The sequence below is a fragment of the Trachinotus anak genome, unplaced genomic scaffold, assembly GCF_046630095.1.
Source record: "Trachinotus anak isolate AG129_WGS33_773 ecotype Australia unplaced genomic scaffold, CSIRO_AGI_Tana_v1 ptg000008l, whole genome shotgun sequence".
Lineage (NCBI taxonomy): Eukaryota > Metazoa > Chordata > Actinopteri > Carangiformes > Carangidae > Trachinotus > Trachinotus anak.
This window is the reverse complement of record NW_027273859.1, coordinates 22,602,232-22,623,622: the sequence shown is the minus strand read 5'-3', so window position 1 is coordinate 22,623,622 and position 21,391 is coordinate 22,602,232. Positions and strand designations below refer to the sequence as shown.

At 40.3% G+C, this 21,391-nt stretch overlaps 3 protein-coding genes and 1 long non-coding RNA gene across 7 annotated transcripts in view; 2 read left to right on the top strand and 2 right to left on the bottom strand.

Annotated features, from left to right (window-relative positions):
• Nucleotides 1–41: 41 nt before the first annotated feature.
• The window catches only part of LOC139624460 (RNA exonuclease 1 homolog), a 47,839-nt gene continuing 26,489 nt past the window's right edge, over nt 42–21,391 (top strand). Inside the window, exons 1-16 of one of the 4 annotated variants that reach the window (XM_071483585.1) lie at nt 42–382; nt 1,098–2,680; nt 2,768–2,863; nt 3,508–3,763; nt 4,135–4,472; nt 4,602–4,745; nt 4,884–4,998; nt 5,080–5,151; nt 5,232–5,375; nt 5,546–5,659; nt 5,940–6,013; nt 6,104–6,208; nt 6,709–6,824; nt 7,051–7,189; nt 8,243–8,363; nt 8,622–9,013. In XM_071483585.1, coding sequence (XP_071339686.1) covers nt 232–382; nt 1,098–2,680; nt 2,768–2,863; nt 3,508–3,763; nt 4,135–4,472; nt 4,602–4,745; nt 4,884–4,998; nt 5,080–5,151; nt 5,232–5,375; nt 5,546–5,659; nt 5,940–6,013; nt 6,104–6,208; nt 6,709–6,824; nt 7,051–7,189; nt 8,243–8,363; nt 8,622–8,710 — 3,657 coding nt within the window. In that variant the 5' untranslated portion in view covers nt 42–231 and the 3' untranslated portion in view covers nt 8,711–9,013. Of the gene's footprint in view, nt 383–1,097; nt 2,681–2,767; nt 2,864–3,504; nt 3,764–4,134; nt 4,473–4,601; nt 4,746–4,883; nt 4,999–5,079; nt 5,152–5,231; nt 5,376–5,545; nt 5,660–5,939; nt 6,014–6,103; nt 6,209–6,708; nt 6,825–7,050; nt 7,190–8,242; nt 8,364–8,621; nt 9,014–21,391 lie in introns of those variants that run through there. The other 3 variants (XM_071483583.1, XM_071483581.1, XM_071483582.1) reach the window with 3 other exon arrangements.
• On the bottom strand, nt 9,056–11,639 carry LOC139624469 (myosin-11-like). The gene is made up of 4 exons (XM_071483606.1): nt 11,549–11,639; nt 10,894–10,944; nt 10,041–10,543; nt 9,056–9,882 (listed from the first exon to the last, which is right to left on the bottom strand). The coding sequence occupies exons 3-4, from the start codon at nt 10,537–10,539 to the stop codon at nt 9,374–9,376; spliced, it is 1,008 nt and encodes a 335-aa protein (XP_071339707.1). The 5' UTR covers nt 10,540–10,543; nt 10,894–10,944; nt 11,549–11,639; the 3' UTR covers nt 9,056–9,373.
• LOC139624463 (early endosome antigen 1-like) lies at nt 15,809–19,450 on the top strand. The gene is made up of 2 exons (XM_071483595.1): nt 15,809–15,962; nt 17,021–19,450. The coding sequence occupies exon 2, from the start codon at nt 17,029–17,031 to the stop codon at nt 19,078–19,080; it is 2,052 nt and encodes a 683-aa protein (XP_071339696.1). The 5' UTR covers nt 15,809–15,962; nt 17,021–17,028; the 3' UTR covers nt 19,081–19,450.
• On the bottom strand, nt 19,237–20,981 carry LOC139624470 (uncharacterized). Its single transcript, XR_011691660.1, has 2 exons — nt 20,646–20,981; nt 19,237–20,500 (listed from the first exon to the last, which is right to left on the bottom strand). It is a non-coding gene; the product is annotated as an uncharacterized lncRNA (long non-coding RNA).

Sequence of the window (21,391 nt, the reverse complement as noted above, 5' to 3'; positions counted from 1 at the left end):
ATTTATAATTTGATTAAATTACTTTTATTTAATTTATTAATTTACCCTTTTATCGAATTAACTATAACCTGTAACCACGGTAACGTCTTTTTAACGGTCGTTTCGCCACCTGAACGGAGCCTATATAAACAAAGCTGACGTTCCTAATTCAGTTGAATCCACCAGCTGTCGGAGGACCGTTAATCAGTCAAACTGTTTTTCTGCTCATCGGGAAAAGTGGCGTCTTTGCCGATGTTTCCCTCGTCTGGTTTCTTTGTAGACATAAACTGTCCTCTGTCCAAGCGTTGTGAGCGGCCTCACTGTCCCTACAAACATGCCACAGAAGTGCGGGACGTATTTGGAGCCTCATATAAATCAAAGATAGTCAATCCGGATTCGGCAGGTCAGTGTTTTGAGGTGTGTTGAAGCTACATGCTACATTCGGGAAGCGTTAGCTTGTTTTGACTGTGTAAAAACTTTGAAATGCATTTAAATGGAAAGAAATACAGTTATAGTTTAAAGTAGGTTAGACTGCCTTTAAAAACAAATTTCTAACCTTATACTTTTTTTTTCAAGTGAAAACGTCTTTGCTACTCTAGGCAAGTAAAACGAGTTAAGTTACATATTTTTATGTTAGCCACCTGAATAATTTTGATGCATTTTTGTCTGAATCTGTGTGATTTAAGTGTAGTGCATAATATTTAACCACATCCGTAATTACCGGAAGAAGGAACATCGATGCTATTTTCATTATTCGTGCTGCCTTACGCTCTTCATCACACTAAATTCATACAGTAGCTGAAGGGGCAATTTGCAGGTTAAACATAAAAGCATAAAAAAAATCATTAACACAAACAGAAACAAATTGGAACACAAAATAGGATTGTAAATGTGATCCATACTGCTAATTTATAATTTACCTAATAAATCTTACTATATTATTTGCTACAATATCACAAATATAACTATAGGGAGTTGGTCCTGATGGCTTACTGGGGCTTGGACCTGAACGAGAGTTAGTTAGGAACTTTATGGTTGTCATGTTTCAGAAAATTATTTTTGGCTTCATAACAAAAAGTTCATTTTAGAAAATCTCACTTTGTATTCCCATTTAACAGGTGTCCAAAATGGCTACCCATCTTTTGTTTGTGGGACACCAGTGAGTGAGGAGACCAGAGATGTCTGCCTTCAGGAGCTGGAGCGGATCAACAAGGAGATCGAAACTGTAACACACGAGGTGGAGCAAGAGCAAAAGCGACTGTCACACTACCAAACTGGACAGGCAGACGGGAGAAGCACTGCACCAAATGTCTCAGTTTCCAAGTCTGAGATTGCAATTAAACACGTGGATAAAGGTTCTTATGCACAGCGTTCATGCATAGACAAAACTAAGACATCATCCAGAGCAAGAAAATACGTGGTTGACAACTCAAAACCAAGGACTGATTTGGAGTATGACCCCCTGTCCAACTTTTCTGCTGACTTGCGGTCTTACAGCTCATCAGGTAAGGAGCAGAAGTTGAAAAATGGACAAGGTTTGAAAAGGGAAAGAGACACTGTACCTTGTGACCCAAAGAAGCCAGTCACTCAGGCTCAGCTTTCCCAATTGCCATCCCCAGAGCCACTTGATGACCCTAATGAAGATGGCATCCTGATTATTGACATTCCTTCCTCACCTGACAAAAAAAGAGGTAAAACTCAGAAACTTGTTGACTCTGTTGCTGGCAAATCGGAGGGTACAAAAGGAGAATTAAAGGAGCTCAAACCAGCACCTGCTTTACTTGAGCCTTCACTGCTGTGCCTTACAAACGCTGAGACGTGCCAGGTCGCAACTCCATGTGCATCAAGAGTAGAAGCTAATAAAATTGATAATCATTGTGGTGTTGAAAACACTCAATATCTGTCTACTCCTTATGAGAACAAAAGATGTGAGAATACACCAGTTGATGGGAGTGTAATTGACTTAACTGGATGTTTAAAAGATCTGGGAAGTGAATGTCAGAAAAAGAACAATCCTGAACCTGCGAGTCTTCCTACCTCCTCAGACCAAGATCAGAGTTGGAACAATCTTTGGCTAGAAGAGGAAGAAAACGTGTCTCAGGTAGACTTGCCTCAGAGTGAGCTGTCCTGTAGTGTTGAAAAAATGAATCCACTGCAACCCCATAATTTTCCATCAAAGAATTCACTCTTTTATGAAGCAAAAGCTGTAAACTCAGACTCCCCATGCAGGCAACACACCAAGCAAGCCCATACAATAGAGCCGTCAGCTCAGAACAGAGTTCAGAACCACTGGTCTCCCAAGCAAAGTGTACAATCACTGGTGCCAGGCAGCCAGAAAATGTCAAGCAAAATGCCGGGAAAGATGCAGGATAGAGCTGTCATTAACCAAACCTCATCTGTAAAGTACGAGGAGGAAGCAGAACCAAGTTCAAGCAGCAAGCGATTTAAAACTTGGCACCCTTCGTCAACATCTGCCAACTCACATTTCACTAACAGAGATGAGTCATCATCTGAACCTACTGAACAGCTTTTGATGAAGGCAGATAATAAAGAGGTTATCATTATCTCAAGCTCTGGGGAGGAAGAGCTCAACTATTCAGATGTGGAGCTGTCAGACAGTGACCCAATGGAAGAATGCTACAGGATCTTCATGGAGGCAAATAATGAGGATAAGGAAAAGGAAGAGGAAACCGGCATGTCCGTAAGTATGCTGAAGGTACTCCTGATCTGAAATGTAGAAATTTCTTCACCAGTGTAGAAATCTTTTCCCTCATCTTGTCATTTGTAGGTTGGAGCTACGGATGTGCAGAGGCCAGAGTTAAATGTCACACCCCAAGCAATACCAGGAAGGAAGAGGGTCGCTCATGAAGCTAAACACACAGAGGTACTGCCACATACTGAAAATACAACATAGCTAATCTGAAATCTTCAAATACATAGACATTTAAGGGGAGGTACCATGCAAAGCGTGACCATATACACTAAAATATCTATCCTGTCAGAATAAGACTTTAGATCATAAAGTACAGAGATGTTAGTATGTTACCACATGGAAATGTGACATTCCTTGAAATTAAATAAATGTAAGGTTTTCTAGCAGTTGATGCCTTTAAAAGTAGAGGTTTGCTTTTTTTATTATTATAAATATTATTATTCATAATTATTTTTTATGAATAATTTGAACGCGTTTTTTTTTTTTTCTTTTTCTAACACAATTTAAGTAAACTGGTAAAAAGGTGTTGGCTATATCAGTAAATTTAAAATTGGTGTGTATGTGTGAAATGACACCCAGGAGGGAAATTAAGTACATCAGTGAAAAGTATAACGTATTCAAAGACAATAACCTAACGATTATACACTTTGACTATAAGATGTAAAATGGCTGGATATCTCGAAATTGACCCACTGAGCAAAAATAGCAATTTTCCTCTGCCTTTTGAGATTAGAAATGAGCAAAATGAGCTTTAATGTTTAGTTTTTTTTTTGTTTTTTTTTTAAATTAAAATTTTCAACTGCTCCACTCAGCAGCCAGCGGCAAAGAGCAGACTTCAGCCCCAGGTATTGGTCCCTCTGCGTGAGCCAGCAGTTTCAGGATTTGCTTCCCAGTCCTCCATCACTACCAAGATCCAGCAGGTACAGCAGAGGGCCTCCATGCTGACTGCTTCAGTAAAAGGTGGTCAGGCTTTTGTTTCTGCCACCTGTCAGAGGAAGCCGGAGACCCAGACTACTGTCTGTCCTCCCATTCAAACCCCTGCAAGCACACAACCTGCTCCAGTCCAAAATGGTAAGCATCTGGTGGCTCCATTGGACTAGGTTTATAACCCATCCATCTTTATTTTATTTTCATTTACATGTCAACATGAAATAATGCCCAAATACAAAAGTGAAATAAAATGCTGAAAAAGTTGAAGCCTTTAATTTTTGTAATTTGTGTATGTAATGTTATTACTTTTGTGTCATCACATCTGTTTTCATGTTTGAAGTTGACATTCTACCAGTAAAATATCTTGAGGCCTACCCTCTCATCCTATATGTAGATCAGCATTTCTTTCTTGTTTTTGTATGTAAAACTTGTACTTGCAGAAACTCATTGTGGTGTATTGTAGTAGTTTTGCTTAAATGCATATCTGCCTGTGTTTTTGTCTTGCCACATAGATTACATGAACTACATAGCTATGGGTCCTGCTGTGATCGAAGTTGGCAACAACTTGCATTTGATCCTCCCAGAGGGCACCTTCCCTCTGCCTGTTAATTCAAGTTTCAGCCCAGTTTCTTCAGTGCTGACTCCAGTCAGTCAAGTGCATAGGAACACTGTCGCTTTGAAACAAACATACCATTCAGCTGCAGTTACCCCTGTGCAAAGATACCGCACAACAGCACCTGTGCTCATTCCTGCTCCGACACGTAAATCTTTCCTAATCTCTGCTTCGGCACATTCAAGTCCAGCTTCCTCCACTGCCCTTCAACCTCCTGTCCATGCTGCTGCTGTTAAGGTAAGAAGTAAAACAACATCCACCTTTGTTGGGGCTGTTTTTATAGACTTTAACTAAACTTCAATCCATTTTTAAGTTTGAAATGTTTAATACCTCTGTAAGATATTAATAATGAATTTATTCTTTCAGCCAGTGCCTACTAAACGTAAATTGAAGCAGCAGTGCGAGGCTGCAAAAGACAAGGTTCCCCATGATGTCCGACAGCGCTATGTCAACATGTTCACAGAGGAGTTCCTTAAAACAACAGCCAATGTTAATGATGCCTTTGAAAAGGTGAGCATATGCTGCTAAACGTCATCCTCACTGACAAACTGGCAAGTCTGGATATTGTTACGACTGCTGTCGTAATGTATATGGAATGTGTATGGATAACAACAGTATTTATTATTTTCCCTGTTTTATTGTTGTCAGGCTGTTGCTGAAGAAAGGGCTGTGTACAATCGCAGTGTGAACAAACTCAAATATCTGAGTATTGCAGTGAATTTACTAAAGAGGCTGAAGAACCAAATCACTGTTTCAGCAAAAGGTGAGAATCTCTGGAAAACCCATATGGGTTTTCATGAAATGTGTAAATGATGCTGATAAGTCATAATTTTTTGTGATGCAGATGAAAAAAAAGTCCACAGCCAAATGTTGAAAGGCAACATTCCACTTGACCTGAAGATGTTCAATGGAAACGGTGAGAATTAGTTTCCTTTGCATCCATTTGTCATTTCATTGTAATCTTTTGACAGCTTCTCAGTGTGTTCATTTTTCCAGCAGATGAAAAGGCACTGTATGAAAGTTTGAAGGATTATATTTTGACTGAGGAAAAGCTGATTGAGAGCAATTACCCTGTCCAGCACCCAGAGAAACCTGGTTCTGCTGCTCTTTTTGCTGACAATAAGAAAGTCAACACAGACCGTAAGTGAAAACATCATACCCCAGCTGTACTCAAATTCCCTGAAAAGACCAGTTGGTGCTGTTCTCTTATTGCATCACTAGAGGGCACCTTTAACTTGGGCTGCACTTGGAGTGACAGGTCTCTCAGCACATTTCTCTCTGATGAGCTTTGTCTGTTTTGCTGGTAAAAGCCCTCAAAAGGATCTGCTGTCGATGTGGGGCTACGTATTCTGTGAGCCAAGTAGGCAAACACATTCGCAAGGAGGAGTGCAACTATCATTATGGGAAAGGAGTTGAGAATAGAGGTGAGTATACCATTGTAGGGCTGTAAATAAGGATTATTTGCCAATTAAGTGAGTAATGATTAATTGTTTGGAAAAAGGAAAAACGGCAAAGTACCACATTTGAGATATTGAATCCACCATATTTCTGGTGTTTTGGCTTGAAAAATAATCAGAGTAATTGCAAATTAAATTTCTTTCAACCAAGTCATTGTTGAAGCTCTACACCAGTGTTTTGTGCTTTGTAATGTATGATGGTGTGAGATGTATTTGGAGCATTTGGGATGTTTTAAAACTGTTGCAGTGCCAGGTGGTGTGGAGACCCGCTACAGCTGCTGTGAAGGAGTCATGGGAGCACCCGGATGTCAGGTGTTTAAGGTAGGAAATGAAATTGACAGTGAGAAATTTCCTAAAGACCCTCTTGAATGTACAAATTAGTCTTTTTTGATTTTCTTTTTTCTTCAACAGTTGCATGTCCATGATTCCCTCAGCCTGGAAGGGTTTGTGTCCACCATCCCCAGACATCCATCAGATATGAGCTGTCCTGGGGTCTACTCGTTGGACTGTGAAATGGTGATGTCAGCTTCCATGAGGGGCAGGGTTTTTAAGATTGTCCTTATGTTGAGCACTGGACCTCAGCTTAAGCCTCCAGCAGCTGCATTTGTAGTGGTGGTTTCATTAGTATTCAAGACTTTTCCACCATTTGAAAATGGTGATGTGCAAAAGAAAATTGTGCAACACCAAAGTGATGCAAAGTATTTTTCTTTCATCAGACATGGTCATTTGACACGGTGTACTCCAGTTCCAGATCGTCTTATTCTGTGATAGTATTTGTTCCTAATAATAAATTCTATTGTATATAGAAGGTTTGAATAGAGATGTTGCATAAAAAACTAAGATCACAAAGTCTGTTGGTGTGTGTGTGTGTGTGTGTGTGTGTGTGTGTGTGTGTGTGTGTGTGCGCGCGCTTGAAGTCATCAGAGGCGATGTTTCATATTGATGGACCTGTATTCTGTCAGTCTTTGGTAATGCAGTGAAAATATAAATACTGTGTTTACTGTTTGTCTTCATAGTGTTACACTGTTCATGGTCTGGAGCTGTCCAGAGTGACGGTGGTCAACTCTAGTCTGCAAGTCATCTACGACACCTTCGTCAGACCTGATAATGAGGTCATCGATTATAACACCAGGTAATATTGTTATTATGGGATTGTGGCATGTAATCGCTCTCTGCTCTGTCATAAATGATTTTCAAATGGCTAATATTAAAATAAGACTATACAGTTCTCTTAAATGTAAGATTCAACCTAATAAAAATGCTAGGTTACAATAAGAAGTGATGTTAACTTAGTTGTTCAAAGCTCACTACATGAGCCATCTGCTCTTTCGATAGCTTGTGACATTTTACCTGTGTAGGTTTTCAGGCATCAGTGAAGAAGATGTGAAGGGTAACAACACCTCCCTCAGAGAGGTGCAGGAGACCTTGTTGAGCTTCATTAAGGCTGACACCGTTCTGATTGGACACAGCCTGGAAACAGACCTCTGTGCCCTGAAGGTGACTACTAAAACCTTTTTCAACATTACTGTTTTTGTAGCATAGCTGCTTTCACAACATCTGTTTGTTGCAAGTGTTATTGCACAAAATTCAAAACCAGGAGTGTTTGCATAAAACTGGTTTATAACAAGACAGTCACATTTCAACATGGCCCTCTGCCAAGTTCAAATTCCCAACCAAGCCTTTCCTTTGATGTTATTCTCTAGCATAAGTCATGCTTTCACTTATTCATTCATGCATTCTTTTTTTTTTTTTTTTTTTTTTTCACTCAGCAAAATACACTCAAAACAATCAACAGGTTAATCTAGAAATGGTGCACTTTTTCCAGATAGGTGAAGAGGTGGTTGTGTGTTTGGGTTCTTTTTTTTAATAGACTGATTATTGGAGCTGTATCATCTAATGTCTGGGTTTCCTTTTTTTTCCCAAAGCCACATTAGAAAACTATCAGCTTTAAAAACTGCCAAACTGTTTCATAGGTTATGAAAGGATCTACATTAATTGATTAAAAGGAACAGTGGTCAAGGGTTAAAACTACATCCTGTTCTTATTCCTTTAGAATCTGAATACACTTACTTTAAATCATTCTGGACCAATGAATGTACAGTCATGCTATATGACTGACATGAGGGATTGCTAGTGCTGCCTGTATTACTCACTTTGGCTGCAGAGTTGGTAATACTGTTTCTCTGTGTGGGTTGTTTGTTTTCAAAGTTACCCAGGAATACTGTCACAAGTAAAAGTACAAAAATATTAGCAACAAAACATACTTTGACTTTATATACTCTCAATCTGCAAAGTAAGCGTTAGCTCTGGCTGTTGGATAAATGTAGTGGAGTAAAAGTAGTATTTCCCTATAAAATGTTGAGAGTAAAAGTATAAAGTTGTGTAAAATGGAACTACTGTACCAGTACCTTTTAATATTGTACTTTCCACCAATTAAATCCACACTTCAGCTAAAAGGTAAGGTGATTTATCATCGGTGAGTAATTTTCACATTCCCTAAGAGGGTTTATCCGGTAATAAGAACTTTAGCTATCTTCCTCTTTGCTGTAGTTGCTCCATGGAACGGTGGTGGACACATCGGTGGTCTTCCCCCACCGTCTGGGCCCCCCTCACAGGCTGACCCTCAACAATCTCACTGCTGAATACCTCCGGAGGATCATCCAAGAGAGTGGTGGGTCATCATGGATTACCTACAGCCACCATACAAGTGTCTTGTTTTATTTGAATGTTCTTCTAACGTTTACCACCTACCATCCATCTGAATCAAAATCAAGTTCAAATAAAGACAAAATTGCAATCATACTATAAATTGAGTGTAAATATTACCAAAATATGTGTATGTATTTTAAGCAATCTGACTGATTTACTGCCGAGGGTGTGACTGTCATTGTTTGCATGTGTTTAAATAATGTATTACTTTTTCTCCCAGTTTGTGGCCATGACACTGCAGAGGACGCTGCTGCCTGTATGGAGCTTATGATATGGAAAGTCAAAGAAGATGGAAAACTGAAAAAATAATGAAAATAAAACTTACAATATTTCCCACACTGTTCATACATGAAAAGATAGGTGCTGCTACGCAAATGTAAATGTGTGTGTGAAGCTCTGTTCTGAGTATTTGGGAGGGCTGTTTATTTGTTATTTTAGTTTGATCATATCACTTGATTTGAGTTAATAATACAGTATTTTCTGTTAAGTTTTGATTTGCAGCCCATGTGTCCATGCTTGTATAAATATTTGTGATTGTGCTGGAGTGTGCTGAGACGACCTGGAGGTGGGGTGTGATCAGTATTGTCCAAGTAAAGGTGCAGAGTAAAAATCCCTCTGTGTGTTTCTTTTGTCTTTCAAACTTACACCAGCCAATGAACATCCAGCTTTTAATGTCAGATTGGCCTCAGGTGCATCTATGCAAATTAGTATGCACCTGTGAACAATTGCACTAATTACTGACCATACACAAGGAGCAAACAAGAAAAAAACAAACAAGATCATGCAAGGTCGAGTGTTATCTTGAACAACATAATGTTTCAGCAGTACAGCTAATGCTTACATTTCAAAGGAGACTGGGTTTACATTAATGCAAATCTTACAAAGATTAAAGAAGAGAAATTTTACGAAGCAATAACAACAAAACAAATGAAAAACAAACTACATCACAGCAAACAGAGACAGAATTGCCAATCAGTAGTAATCATCATCTGAACTCTTCTTGGTGTCAGCCAGTTCTTTCAGTTTATCGTGGTTCATCCTCATGTCCCACATCAGGCTCTTGATGCCTTCTGTGTGCAGCAGCTGATCTCCCGTCATGTGGCCCAGTGCTGCTGTCATCTCCTCTATCACCTTTATCACAGGGCTCAGCAGGATCAGATGTCGGGTCTGCAGCTCGGCCACACTGCCCACCCCACACAGCAGCCCCAGCTGATGGACAGCTCGTCTCATTTTATCCTGAAGAGCAGCAACATTCCATCGCTTCCCAGACAGGTTGCGCAGTTTGGCCTCCGTCTCATGAATCTTATTGTCAACTTCTTGGATGTCACGCTGAGCTCTGCAGATCGCGGAATTGTACTCAGACACTTTGTGAGAGTATGAGCTCACCTGAGATTCACAGCACTCTACCTCCTGCTTCGCTCTGTCTACAGCATCAGAGGCCTGGTCCATGTCCGTTTGACCAACACCAACCATAATCGACCCTGAGAACAGGTAAAGTGTCTTAAAAATTAAAAAACATGTTGGTAATCTGAGCTGTCCAAAAGTTTTTTTTCTTACCTGCATAGTCCCCTATTTATTTTAGTTAGCTATACAATTACTTGATTACATAACAATGTTTAAAATAACTGTATTTACTTACCAGCAATCCATCCCACGATTGGGATGAACATGATGCCGATCCCTGCGTTCCGTACTCTCTCTGCCTCGTCTCTCTTTGCTCTCATGTCGCTCAGGGTGCCCTCTGCCGACCTCAGGTTTCTCCTCTCTGTCTCCAGAGCTTCAGTGTAACTCCTCAGAGAGGATCTGTGTGACTCCAGCTTTATATTCAGGTCATTTAACTCACACTCTCTCCTCCTTTTCTGCCCTGCTAAATTACTCTGTTCTGCAGTGAGACGCTCAGTCTGCTCATCCAGGTGTTGAAGCTCTTCTCTGGCGACCAGCTCCGACACCTCCATCTGTTGCTTCATGTTCTCAATCTGTCCTCTGATATCACAAAAGGCCTGGCTTCCAGGAAGGACAATGTCTGCTTTTATACTGAGGAGCATCTCTAAGACACTGTTGTAGGACTGGAGTCCACTCTTCAGTGGACCAATCACAGCATGGGCCACTTTCCTCAACTCCCAGCTCTGCTGCTCCATAGATCTTAGCGCAGAGAGGAAAGGGTCAAAGCTTAGAAACTGAACACACAGACCTCAGATGAGCTGTGGAGCCCGCTGCTAAAGTATAGTGTTATATTTCCAAAGAACTCAGTTAGCCAGATCCTCTAAGGTCAAACCATGATGAGTGTGATCAGTGGCAAACATCACTTAAAAGCACTATTTCTATTCAGAAGGCCTAATCAATAGAAATGATTACTGATGCTAAGTGTATAATCAAAATCTAATTGAACATATCGCGGTGTTCACAGTGATGTACTGTGAAGATCGGTGAAAGATCAATTTAATACCAGTTAGGCAGCATGCAGTTTCAATACCGTGAACTCCAATACGTACCCACAAGAAACGACCCGATTGATGAATAAGTGAAAGCTGGATAGGTGATCACTGCAAGATGAAAACAAATACTTTAGTTCACTTATACAGAAGGAAAGATAAAATCAGAGCAGACCAAAGAGAGGAACCACTGGAAAAGGTTGAAGGGCGGCCCAGTGAAGTATGAAATATTTCTTTCCTTTTCCTTTTTGAAGTATAAGAAACAAAGAGATGAAGGAAGTTGAAGAGTTTCAGTGAATTATCTGCCAGTGAGGAGGATGTACGTGAAACAACAGAAGAAGGTAGAGACATTTTTAGGGCCTCCACACCTCCTAGAACTTCCAGTGAAAGTGATCAGACACCAATGCACATGTATAAAAAGAGTAAAAATCAATACCTGTAGAAAATTACAGAACATCAAAGAAACATGGAGGAGGGAAGAAAAGAGTAGTTGATTGTGATCAGCACAGAAAAGGGAAATGATCACTAGATTCAAAACAAAAACAAAAGAGGCCTCTGCTGGTTTTCTGTTGATACTGAACCTGATTCAGACACTGATGCCTGACCTGAAGCTACAGAAAATTACTTTTTAGATCATTTTATGAGTAGTTGACTTCAATAACTTCAAAAGACCCAAAGCATTGAATAACAAGTGCTTCCCAGATGGGTTCATCACTTTTTGTGTCCCCTGGGAAACACTTCCTCTAGCGTCTCGGCTGGTTTCAGTGCGTTTCTGTGTTTGGTTGTATTGAGTATTTGCAGCACACTTCACTGTTTGGTCATGAAATCTGTAAAACATAAGACAATCATGATGGATGGTAGGTGCACAGAGGGTACTTCAATACAGTGGATCTCAAAGTGAGGCTAGGGGACAAACCCAACAAAAAGAGGGATAATTAATTTTCACTATGATTCCATCTATAAGTAACACAATGACAGAATGTGTGACTATTTTAATCATAGGTATGACACACTTTTTGTAATAAAACATCTAAAACATTATCAAGGGGGGGTCTATAGTTTAATTTGTGTCAGTTAGGGTCCTTGATGTGAAAATGTTTGAGAACCAGTGCTCTGATAAAGAAACTTAGGGGAAATTCAGGGGAAATACTCAGGTAACTGAACAGGAACTGAAAGAGACAAAGTGACAAGCACTGAGGGGAAAACACAGGCCCAATTCCAGTCTTGTCCCTACATGCTCATCCTTCCCACTCAGGAGAGTCAAGTTCAGTCTTGAGGGGAGGAATCAGTCTCCTAATCCCCTAATATTTCTAATATTACCACCTAGTGACCAGTACGCTTCATCCTTGATATAGCAACATCCAATAGAAGTCATTAATTAAATGACCTCAAACACACATTTGTCATTTTCATGTACACATGAAGAAATTACAGGTAACATTAATTTCTTGCTGCATAGCTGTGAAAACAGTGCATGTGTTCTTGATAATTTCAAGAACTACGAAAAAAAAAATAAAGATTTGTATTGAGATTATAATCATATTAAGAATGAAAAAAAGAAAGTGTGATCATTTTCCTGTAACAAGCTCACTCTGCCATGAATATGATGAAGCCATGTTACTGCACATTAACCTACATCTGTGTCAATGGTTTGTATGAGATTATCTTTTAGCACCACTTGGTACTTGGGTCCTATAACAACAACAACAACAATCATTACACTGGGGAACAATTTGAAAAAGAATTTCTGTTGAGTTATATTTTTATGCTGATTAAAACTAAAATTGGCACGCTGATTCCAAAATTGCAGTCAGTTTTTTTCTCCACAGCTTACCCTCCAGATAAGCAAAATTCCACTGATTAGCTGTTGTAAGACTTGCCATCTGATTACGATTGGACTCATCAACAGCTACGTGGCAACTTGTTTGTGCAGTCACAATTGACTCAGTGCGGCGAGCGGGGTCATAGGTCAGTACTATCAATATCTGCAAACAGAAAGCTCACACAGTAGGAATTAAGAGGATTTGTGCTGGCTTTTCTCTTAACCTTATAACCATGGGCATACCGTTGTAAGTTCTATTTCGTTTTATGCTGTTTTTTTAGTTTTCAAAGCTTGTAACTATTCCATCTTAGTGTTTTATTTACATAGGTATATATTTCCTTTGTTCCAGATCATGTCTGCACACAATTATAATTACAGTAGCCATATCCTTTGTAAAAACATAATAGTGTTAAATAAACATTGCAGTTGCAGCTGTTTCTTTCATATTTCATTGTATGTCAATATTTGTAAATTTTTATAAAACAAACACATATCTGTTAAATACAGTATTTTTCATATGTTTTAAGAAAACGGGGATCCTATAGTTCAAAAACTTGACGTGATAGAGAAAAACTGAGATCAGTTTTGGATTCCACACCCAAAAATTAGTTAAAAACTGCTGTCAGACCTAACTCAACAAAAACTGTGTTCTCCAGTGTTATCTGTCATTATTATTGATAACACCATTACCTATACAGCTGTTCCTGGTCTCTCTCTCTCTCTCTTTTCAATTCAATTCAATTCAATTTTATTTGTAAAGCGCCAAATCATAATATACATTATCTCAAGGCACTTTACAGGGTAAGGTCAAGACCTTACTTTGTTACAGACAAAAAACCCAACAGTTCCCACAACGAGCAAGCGCTTGGCGACAGGGGGGAGGAAAAACTCCCTTTTAACAGGAAGAAACCTCCAACAGAACCGGGCTCAGGGTGGGCGGCCGTCTGCCTCGACCGGTTGGGTTTAGGAGAAGATAGAAAGAGGGGGTGGGGGGAGGAGAGGGGAGAGAAGAGAGAGAGACCAGGAACAGCTGTGTAGGTAATGGTGTTATCAATAATAATGACAGGTAACAGTGGTTAATAGTAATGATGAGTAGTGGTGGATCTGGATCCTGCTGCTCCCAAGGCAGAGATACCTGCAGAATGAGGACAGAGAGAGGGAGAGAGAGGAGAAGCACAAACTACGGGAGAGAAAAAAATACAAAGTTAATGGCATGAAGTTATCGAGAGAGAGAGAGAGGGAGAGAGACAGAAATAGAGAGAGAGCGCCCAGTGAATCATGGGAATCCCCCAGCAGTCTAGCTCTATAGCGGCATAGCTGGGGGATGGGTCAGGACATACCCGAGCCAGCCCTAACTATAAGCTTTACTAAACAAGACAGTTTTAAGCCTGATCTTAAAGGTAGAGAGGGGGTCTGCCTCCCGAACCCACACTGGGAGCTGGTTCCACAGGAGAGGAGCCTGATAGCTGAAGGCTCTGCCCCCCATTCTACTCTTTCAAACTCTGGGAACCACAAGTTGACCTGCATTTAGAGAGCGAAGTGTCCTATTGGGAAAATAGGGAACTATAAGCTCTCCAAGGCACGATGGTGCCTGACCATTAATGGCTTTGTAGGTGAGGAGGAGGATTTTAAATTCTATCCTGGAGTTTACAGGGAGCCAATGCAGAGAAGCTAACACAGGAGAGATGTGATCCCGTTTCCTAGTTCCTGTCAGTACTCGTGCTGCCGCAGTCTGGATCAATTGGAGGCTTTTTACTGAATTTTTGGGACATCCTGACAATAAAGAGTTACAGTAGTCCAGTCTTGAGGTAACAAATGCATGAACTAGTTTTTCAGCATCCTCTAGACACAGAATGGGTCTGATTTTAGCAATATTGCGCAGGTGGAAGAAGGCTGTCCTAGAGACTTGCTTTATATGTGAAGTAAAGGACAAGTCCTGGTCAAAAATGACACCAAGGTTTCAAAAACAACAGGTCCTAATTAAATGTAAAAGAACTCAGCCAGCCATACATTCTTAATTTCAGTATAGACAACATAGACTTAAGGTTCACAATAGCATAGATCACAGGTGTGTTGGATATGTCTGTAAGCCTACCTGTGTAAGAACCCTCTGTGCTGTCTTCACTACAATGGACCCACAGTTACTCACAGCTCTGCGATTTAAACTCTGAGGGAGTGGGAGTCAGCTGAAAAAGCTGCTGAGGATATCAACATGTCTGATATTTGAGACAGTGTGGGTATGTGGTCATGTGATTTCAGAGAAACTGTGTGCTTTCCCAACGCAGAGGCATCAGTGAAAGTGAAAGAGAGTCCAGCTAAATCATGAGGAGATTGAAAAAGAAAGTGAAAAATCAGATGACAATCCACCCTCAGTCTGGTTCATTTCAAGGTTTCTGCCTCTTGACCTCCGTGACCTCATGTTCACAGTGTTTGAAGAATACCTGGACCCAACTGCAGACAGAGATTACCAGATGTCGTTCAAGAGTTTAGTCAAACAAAAAAATGAAAATTTACTGAAGGTCCTCAAATCAAAATAGTGAAAAAAACTAAATTAAGAGAGATAACCAATCCAGTGCAGGCAGAAGATAATCCAAAATCCAAAAACAGGCAGGCAAAACATAAAAAGGATAACTAACCAAATGCCAAGAAAACACGAGGAAAACCTTACTGGAGAATACAGAAACAAAACAGGAAAACCAGACGAACTGACGAAGACAAAGGAGAAGACAGAGACTAAACTACACAAAGGAGGCAAGGGCAATTAAACAGAGGTGAAACACATTACAGCGAGGCAGACAATCAGACTGAAGGAGCTAGGGCCCACCTGCCAGGTCACTGTGACCTGGACCTTTGACCTTTGAGCACCAAAATCTAATTATTCTTGTGAAATGTTTTATGCATAACATTTTAAATACATCGATTTTGAATGCACCATTAATTTTGAATCATTTCCAAACAGATTTAAATATCTGGAAATGTAGTTGAATGAATCTGCCCTTTGTACAATACACAGAATTACTGAAGGGTCAGTAGTGTGTGTGTGAGAGTGTGTATGTGTGTGTGTGTGTGTGAGTGTGTGTGAGAGAGAGAGAGAGAGGGGGAGACAGTCTGTCTATGTGTCTGGTCACATGATTTCAGATAAACTGAGAGGCATCAGACTGGAAGTGAAAGTTGAAGAAGAGTAAAATAGAATCCAGCTGTCATGAGGGGAGGTCTGTATTTATAGAGGTCATTTCAGCATACGCCCCTCAGCTAAAGCAGAGTCTCCTCTCAGCTAAAGCAGAGTCTCCTCATTTCAACAGGAAAGGTAAGTGGACTGATATTTTTATATTCCTAAAGACTGCAAATCAGAATTCAGTTACTTAGTTTGTCAAGAGTACAAGAATACCTGTGGACGTTAAATCAGCAAACTGGCAATTGAATACCTAAAGGAATAACTGTTTAACACTTAAACTCACTGCTGCTTCTGTTAATCTGGGACATATTGTCCTGTCTGGTTAGATATTTTGACAGGCTATTCCCTGTTATTAAATCTATGTTACTACATAATTTAATTTGTTTATTCAAAATCTTATATATGTTTGCAACAGGGATAAATGAATTAAAGTAAGAAAAAGATAAAACAGGTACAGAGATTAACCCATTAATGTGAGGCATATATATCACAAACAAATAATATACAAATGTAATAATTGACATAAATTATCCAATTTTGAGACAAAAAATGTGTAGTGTGTGTGTGTGTGGTGGTGGTGGTGGTGGTGGTGGGGGGGGGGGGGGGGGGGGCTGTTTTAGATGGAAGCAAAGCAAATCAAACTAATTGTGTGTGTGTGTGTGGAGTGTGTTTTTTAATGCTTCTTGGTCATTGGACGGTCTTGTCTGTATTTCAGTTGTCATCATCCGTCGCATTAACAGACATAGATCCAGTCCTCCAGCTTTTTCAGATCATTGTCACCATAACTGTCTGATTACAAAGCATTTGTTCTTCTCCTTTTTTACATGCTCCCGCTGTTTTTATCTTGGCTTCATGTCATGTTTGCGTCCTTTTTATGTTACTTCCTTCCCTTGAGATGTTTCCTGAATATAAATGGTCATCAGTTGTGAAGTTGAGAGGAGGAGGTTTTCAGTGAAAGCTTGTGCTTGGCCGTGCAAGTTGTCTAACGATCACCAAATCTTCAAAGGTGTCATCCTTAAAGCTTCTTTGTTTCCACAATCTCATCACTTATGTCAGGCAGGCTAATGAGCAAGAGGTTCTGAGAGTAGTGTTGTAGAGCAAGAAACACTTTAGAGGGTTAACAATCTCACCAAAAGCAGTTTTGACTAAAAAGGAAAATACCTGACATCTGTTTCTCCCTTTTTCAACAGTGCACAACATGGCCAACCAAATTGCAAAGACTACTCAAAGTCTCACCACTGCAGCAGAGATGCGAGAAACCACCAAGATGTTGATGCAACCCAATGCAAATTGGGAGGAGTATCTGACTCCTGCTCCTCTCTCTATTGCCATCATGGGGGAACTTGTCTTCATTTCCTCCTGTGATGACTTCTCCATCAACGAGAACCCCCCTGAGAAGGGTTACCAGTACATAAAGTACCCAAACTCCTTCAGGGCCTGTCTTATGCAAATCTGTAATTCAGGCTGGCATGCATTCAATGAGGCCCACAAGAATATGGATCAGATCCGCATCCACACAGGCACAGTTCCTGATTACCTGAAGGCAGCAGTCAACATTCTTTTCAACGCCAGTGATGAAGCTGTTGAAACTCTTCTGCCAAATCAACTGGAGAATATTCGTGAAATTGCAGATGAGTGTGTGATACTAGCAAGCAATGTTGAAACGAAGTATGCTGATGTCATCAATTTAATCCAGGAGCTGTTGGAGGCCTGTGTCAATGCTCAACACTTTTATGGAGAAGAACTGGAAAAGGTTAAGATGAAACTGGAAGAGACCAAACTGAGGGAGCAGACTGCTAAAAATCTGAATGAACAGTCCAAGAAAGCAATGGAGGCCTTGTCAAAAGAGGTGGAGGAAGCACAAGATGCTTTCAAGCAATCCATGGATTCCCTTCCCTCTGGATGGGAGATGATCGGCATGGATTTTGTTGAAGGACTCACATCATCTGTAACAGGAATACTCAATGGACTGACTGCTCAAATGAGTGGTACTTCCAATACAGCAGGTGGATCGTCTCCAGTTCAAAACAACACAAATGAAAATGTGGATAAGACCACACAAATGAGAGTCTGCAGCAAGTCTGGAGAGATTCTGAGCCTTGCATCAACTCTCAGTCAGTATGTCAGTGAAGATGGAATAGACTGGAAGAACCTGTATGACCAGAAGAATAAACGCCCAAAGACTGAATGGACTCAGTCTCAATTTAGAAGGATCTCCCAGGAAGTGGAGGGGATGCCAAAGGACAAAATGTGCAAGAAGGTTTTGTCACTCTGTACAAAGAGCCTCACCATATGTCAAAAACTTGCAAAGTATACCCCAGATAAGAAGTGGGATGAGAAGGAAACTAAACAGCTGATAAAGGACATCCAGGAGTTGAATGATGATGCCCTCGCTTTTGACTCTAAGAGCAAAGGAACTTTAAACTCTCCAGCTCTTACTCCCAAATCACCGATGATGTTCAAAGCAGAGAACAACAGCTCAGAAAAAAAGTCTGCTAGTCAGAGAGCAACTGAGAATGCCCGTTTCCGCATAGAGCAGAGTCGAGAACAGCTCAAACAAACACGGCAGTCATACGAGAAGTGTGTGGAGAACATGGAGAAGAATCAGAGGGAGCTCAATGATATTCTGGTTGAAATGCAGAACTGCAAAATCAAAGAGATAGACTTTGAAACCACCATCAAAATGCTGGTCAAGGGTCTTGATGCCATGGGCAGAGTCAAAGAGCAGTGGGAGAAGATGGTTCGCTTCTTCCAGATGGTCTCCAACATCATCAAAACTAGCCTGAGCAAGACACTGCACAATTTTGTCAAGACATCTGAAGATACAAAGAAACTTTCTTACAGTAGCAAGCACTTTACAAAAGACCTCCTGTACAACCAGGCCTTTCAAGCCTCCAACATTGCCAGCCTGGTCCATATGATCTCAGGGACTTACACTGAAGTGTCCAACAAGTACCTGATGGACAAAGTGAGCAGCCTTGGCAAGCTCATGGCCATGGATAAGGAGAAACCAGAGTTCCTTCAAGAGCGCCAGAATCTGCAGGAATCCTGCCAGGCAGCTCAGAAAGGGATTCTGCAGCTGGTCATTAAGAACAAGCAGGACTTTGAGAGGAAGACCGATGCCAGGATGGCAAAAATAGAGGGTGAACTGAAGGCCATTCTGCCACCAGCTCCACCTCAAGAGACTGAAAGAATCAAAGAAATTGTTCAGTCCAACTTTACTAAAGAAGACATAGATGATTACTGCTGATTCAAGTTAATTGTTTTTCACATCAGAAGTGTCACGTGCCTGCTATAAGCAAGTTATCTTATGTAACCTTTTTAGTTTCTCATGTAATCGCAGTCAGTAATACAGAAAAGTAGAAGCAGAGCTATAATTGTGTTTGTGTGACTAAAGTAATATATCTTGCTTTATTTTTCCCAAGTGTGTAATCACACCCCATTACTTCTGCACAGTAAAACAATTTTCTTTAGACTATTCAATTATGAGGTCTCTGTTATTAATCATGGGTTATTAATGTTATTAATCAGGGTGCTGTTTTTATTGAAACTGCATTTACAATTACAAATCCTGGATCACGTCATTGTAGTAATCTAATAAAGTAAAATGTTACAATTAAGCTATCTCTCATGTCATAATTAATCAAGTGTTTTCTGTGGTCACACATGAGGTTAAATGTTTTCTCGCCTACTATTACTACTAACATTTATGAATCAATCAATATTATAGCCGACATATTCACTGAATACATGAAAGTCACTAAACGCTCATGAGACGCAAGTCTTCAAGTTTTTCTGTTAAGCATGAACAGGTTTGTTAACAGATGTGTTAAGTCTCAATCATACCTGTACCTACCATTGAGGACACAGAAACCATGTCCTGTATATTTTTAAAAATTGTTAAATTATAAATGTAGTGCCCCATAATTTTTAGAAATGTAGGTTAGCATCTCTTTTTTGGCATGTACTTTATTTTGCTTGTTAGAGCTTCCACAATAAAAACATTATGCCAAGCACATTGTCTGGTCAGGGAGGACAGGCCATGGGGCCAGAGTGAAGCTTTCTTTAGAGCGTGTGTCCATAGAAATGTGAGTAGAGCATCCAGGTGTTTATGTAACACCCTTCTCAATGGTTGGGATACAGGTTTTAATATTTAACTGAATACTGGACAAATTGCTAAGATTCGACTACTAGAGCAAGGTGGATGACTAATGACACACACTCAAAAGGTTTGGTTTAATTGAAATATATGTAGATTGCCACAAGTGCAGCACAACCTGTCACTTTCAACCTGGTTAATCACTTATATTCAATAAAAGAGCATAGACAACATCAAAAAAAAAAACAAAAACAAAAAAACAATGGGCCCAACACACTTTAAATAATAAACAAAACACACCCCCAGGGGATTTGATTCAGTCTCTATGGTGTAAGTCCACACCTTTAAGTTTTCGGGTCCAGTGGTAAGGTCTCTCTCCTTGCGGGATGTGCAAAGGAGCAATTAAGCGCAGATCTGTCCTACCACTCAAGCAGAATCAGTTAAGTTCACAGTCCGTCCAAAGAGTTTCAAATTCTTCTGGTATCAGCCGTCATCACAGTGGATCCTGGTGGGGTGGCTCGCCATCTTTGGACCGGATCGGTGTTGAATCATACATCAAAAAAAACCTCACCTGTATAACACAGTCAGAGTAACATTCAAAGATCTACATTCAACTTTCTTAATGCATACTAGCAAATTTCATTAATCACATTTTTACAGTGTGCACAAACAATCACAAAATAATTCAAAAATCATTGATAAAGATCGTTTCTTACCAAAGTGAATAAGAAACAGGGCTCTCCTGAAGCCTCAAACGTCGCGGAGCAACTAGAGAAAATAAGACCCTTTTTTAAAGTGCATTCATTGCACAGTAAACACAGCTGTGCTCGGTGCACAACAGCACACACACTTTCACATCGTACATATAAACTGTTATCTTTACATACAATGTTACAGGCAGCTAGCCAGTAGAAAATCCAACTTTTACAACTACACATGCAACAAACGCACGGCTAACAGTGGTAGCCATTAGCATATCGTCGTTGTGAGTTTAGCTTAGCACTTTCTCATTCAAAAACAAATTAACTCGCCAAGAAGATTCCCAATAAATCCAAAAGAGTACAACAACGTTTGTTTGACAGTTCGTTTGCACAGTTTTCCTTAACAAGGTCATACTGAAGGAAAGCATCCACGATTCCCGACATGGAGGACCGGAGTTTTCCCTTTTTGTCCCTCTCTGATCTCCGTAGCTGCCTCGCAGCATGGATGTATAATAACACCTGGATGCCGGATCTAAAAATGTCGCCCATTCAGTTCAATACAAGTTCCTCGCTTGGCGCATACGCCGAAAAAGTTTCTGGCTTCCGGGTTACTTCCGCGTTATGCGGCCCATAGAGACTGCGCAGTAGTGTCTCTCCCATCATGCTTTTGGGCAATGAGAACGAGCGAAAAACGTTCTCGATCTGGAGCTGCGCGTTCACGAGTGCGTTCATTGTATGTACATCCTCCTAAACTTTGATTT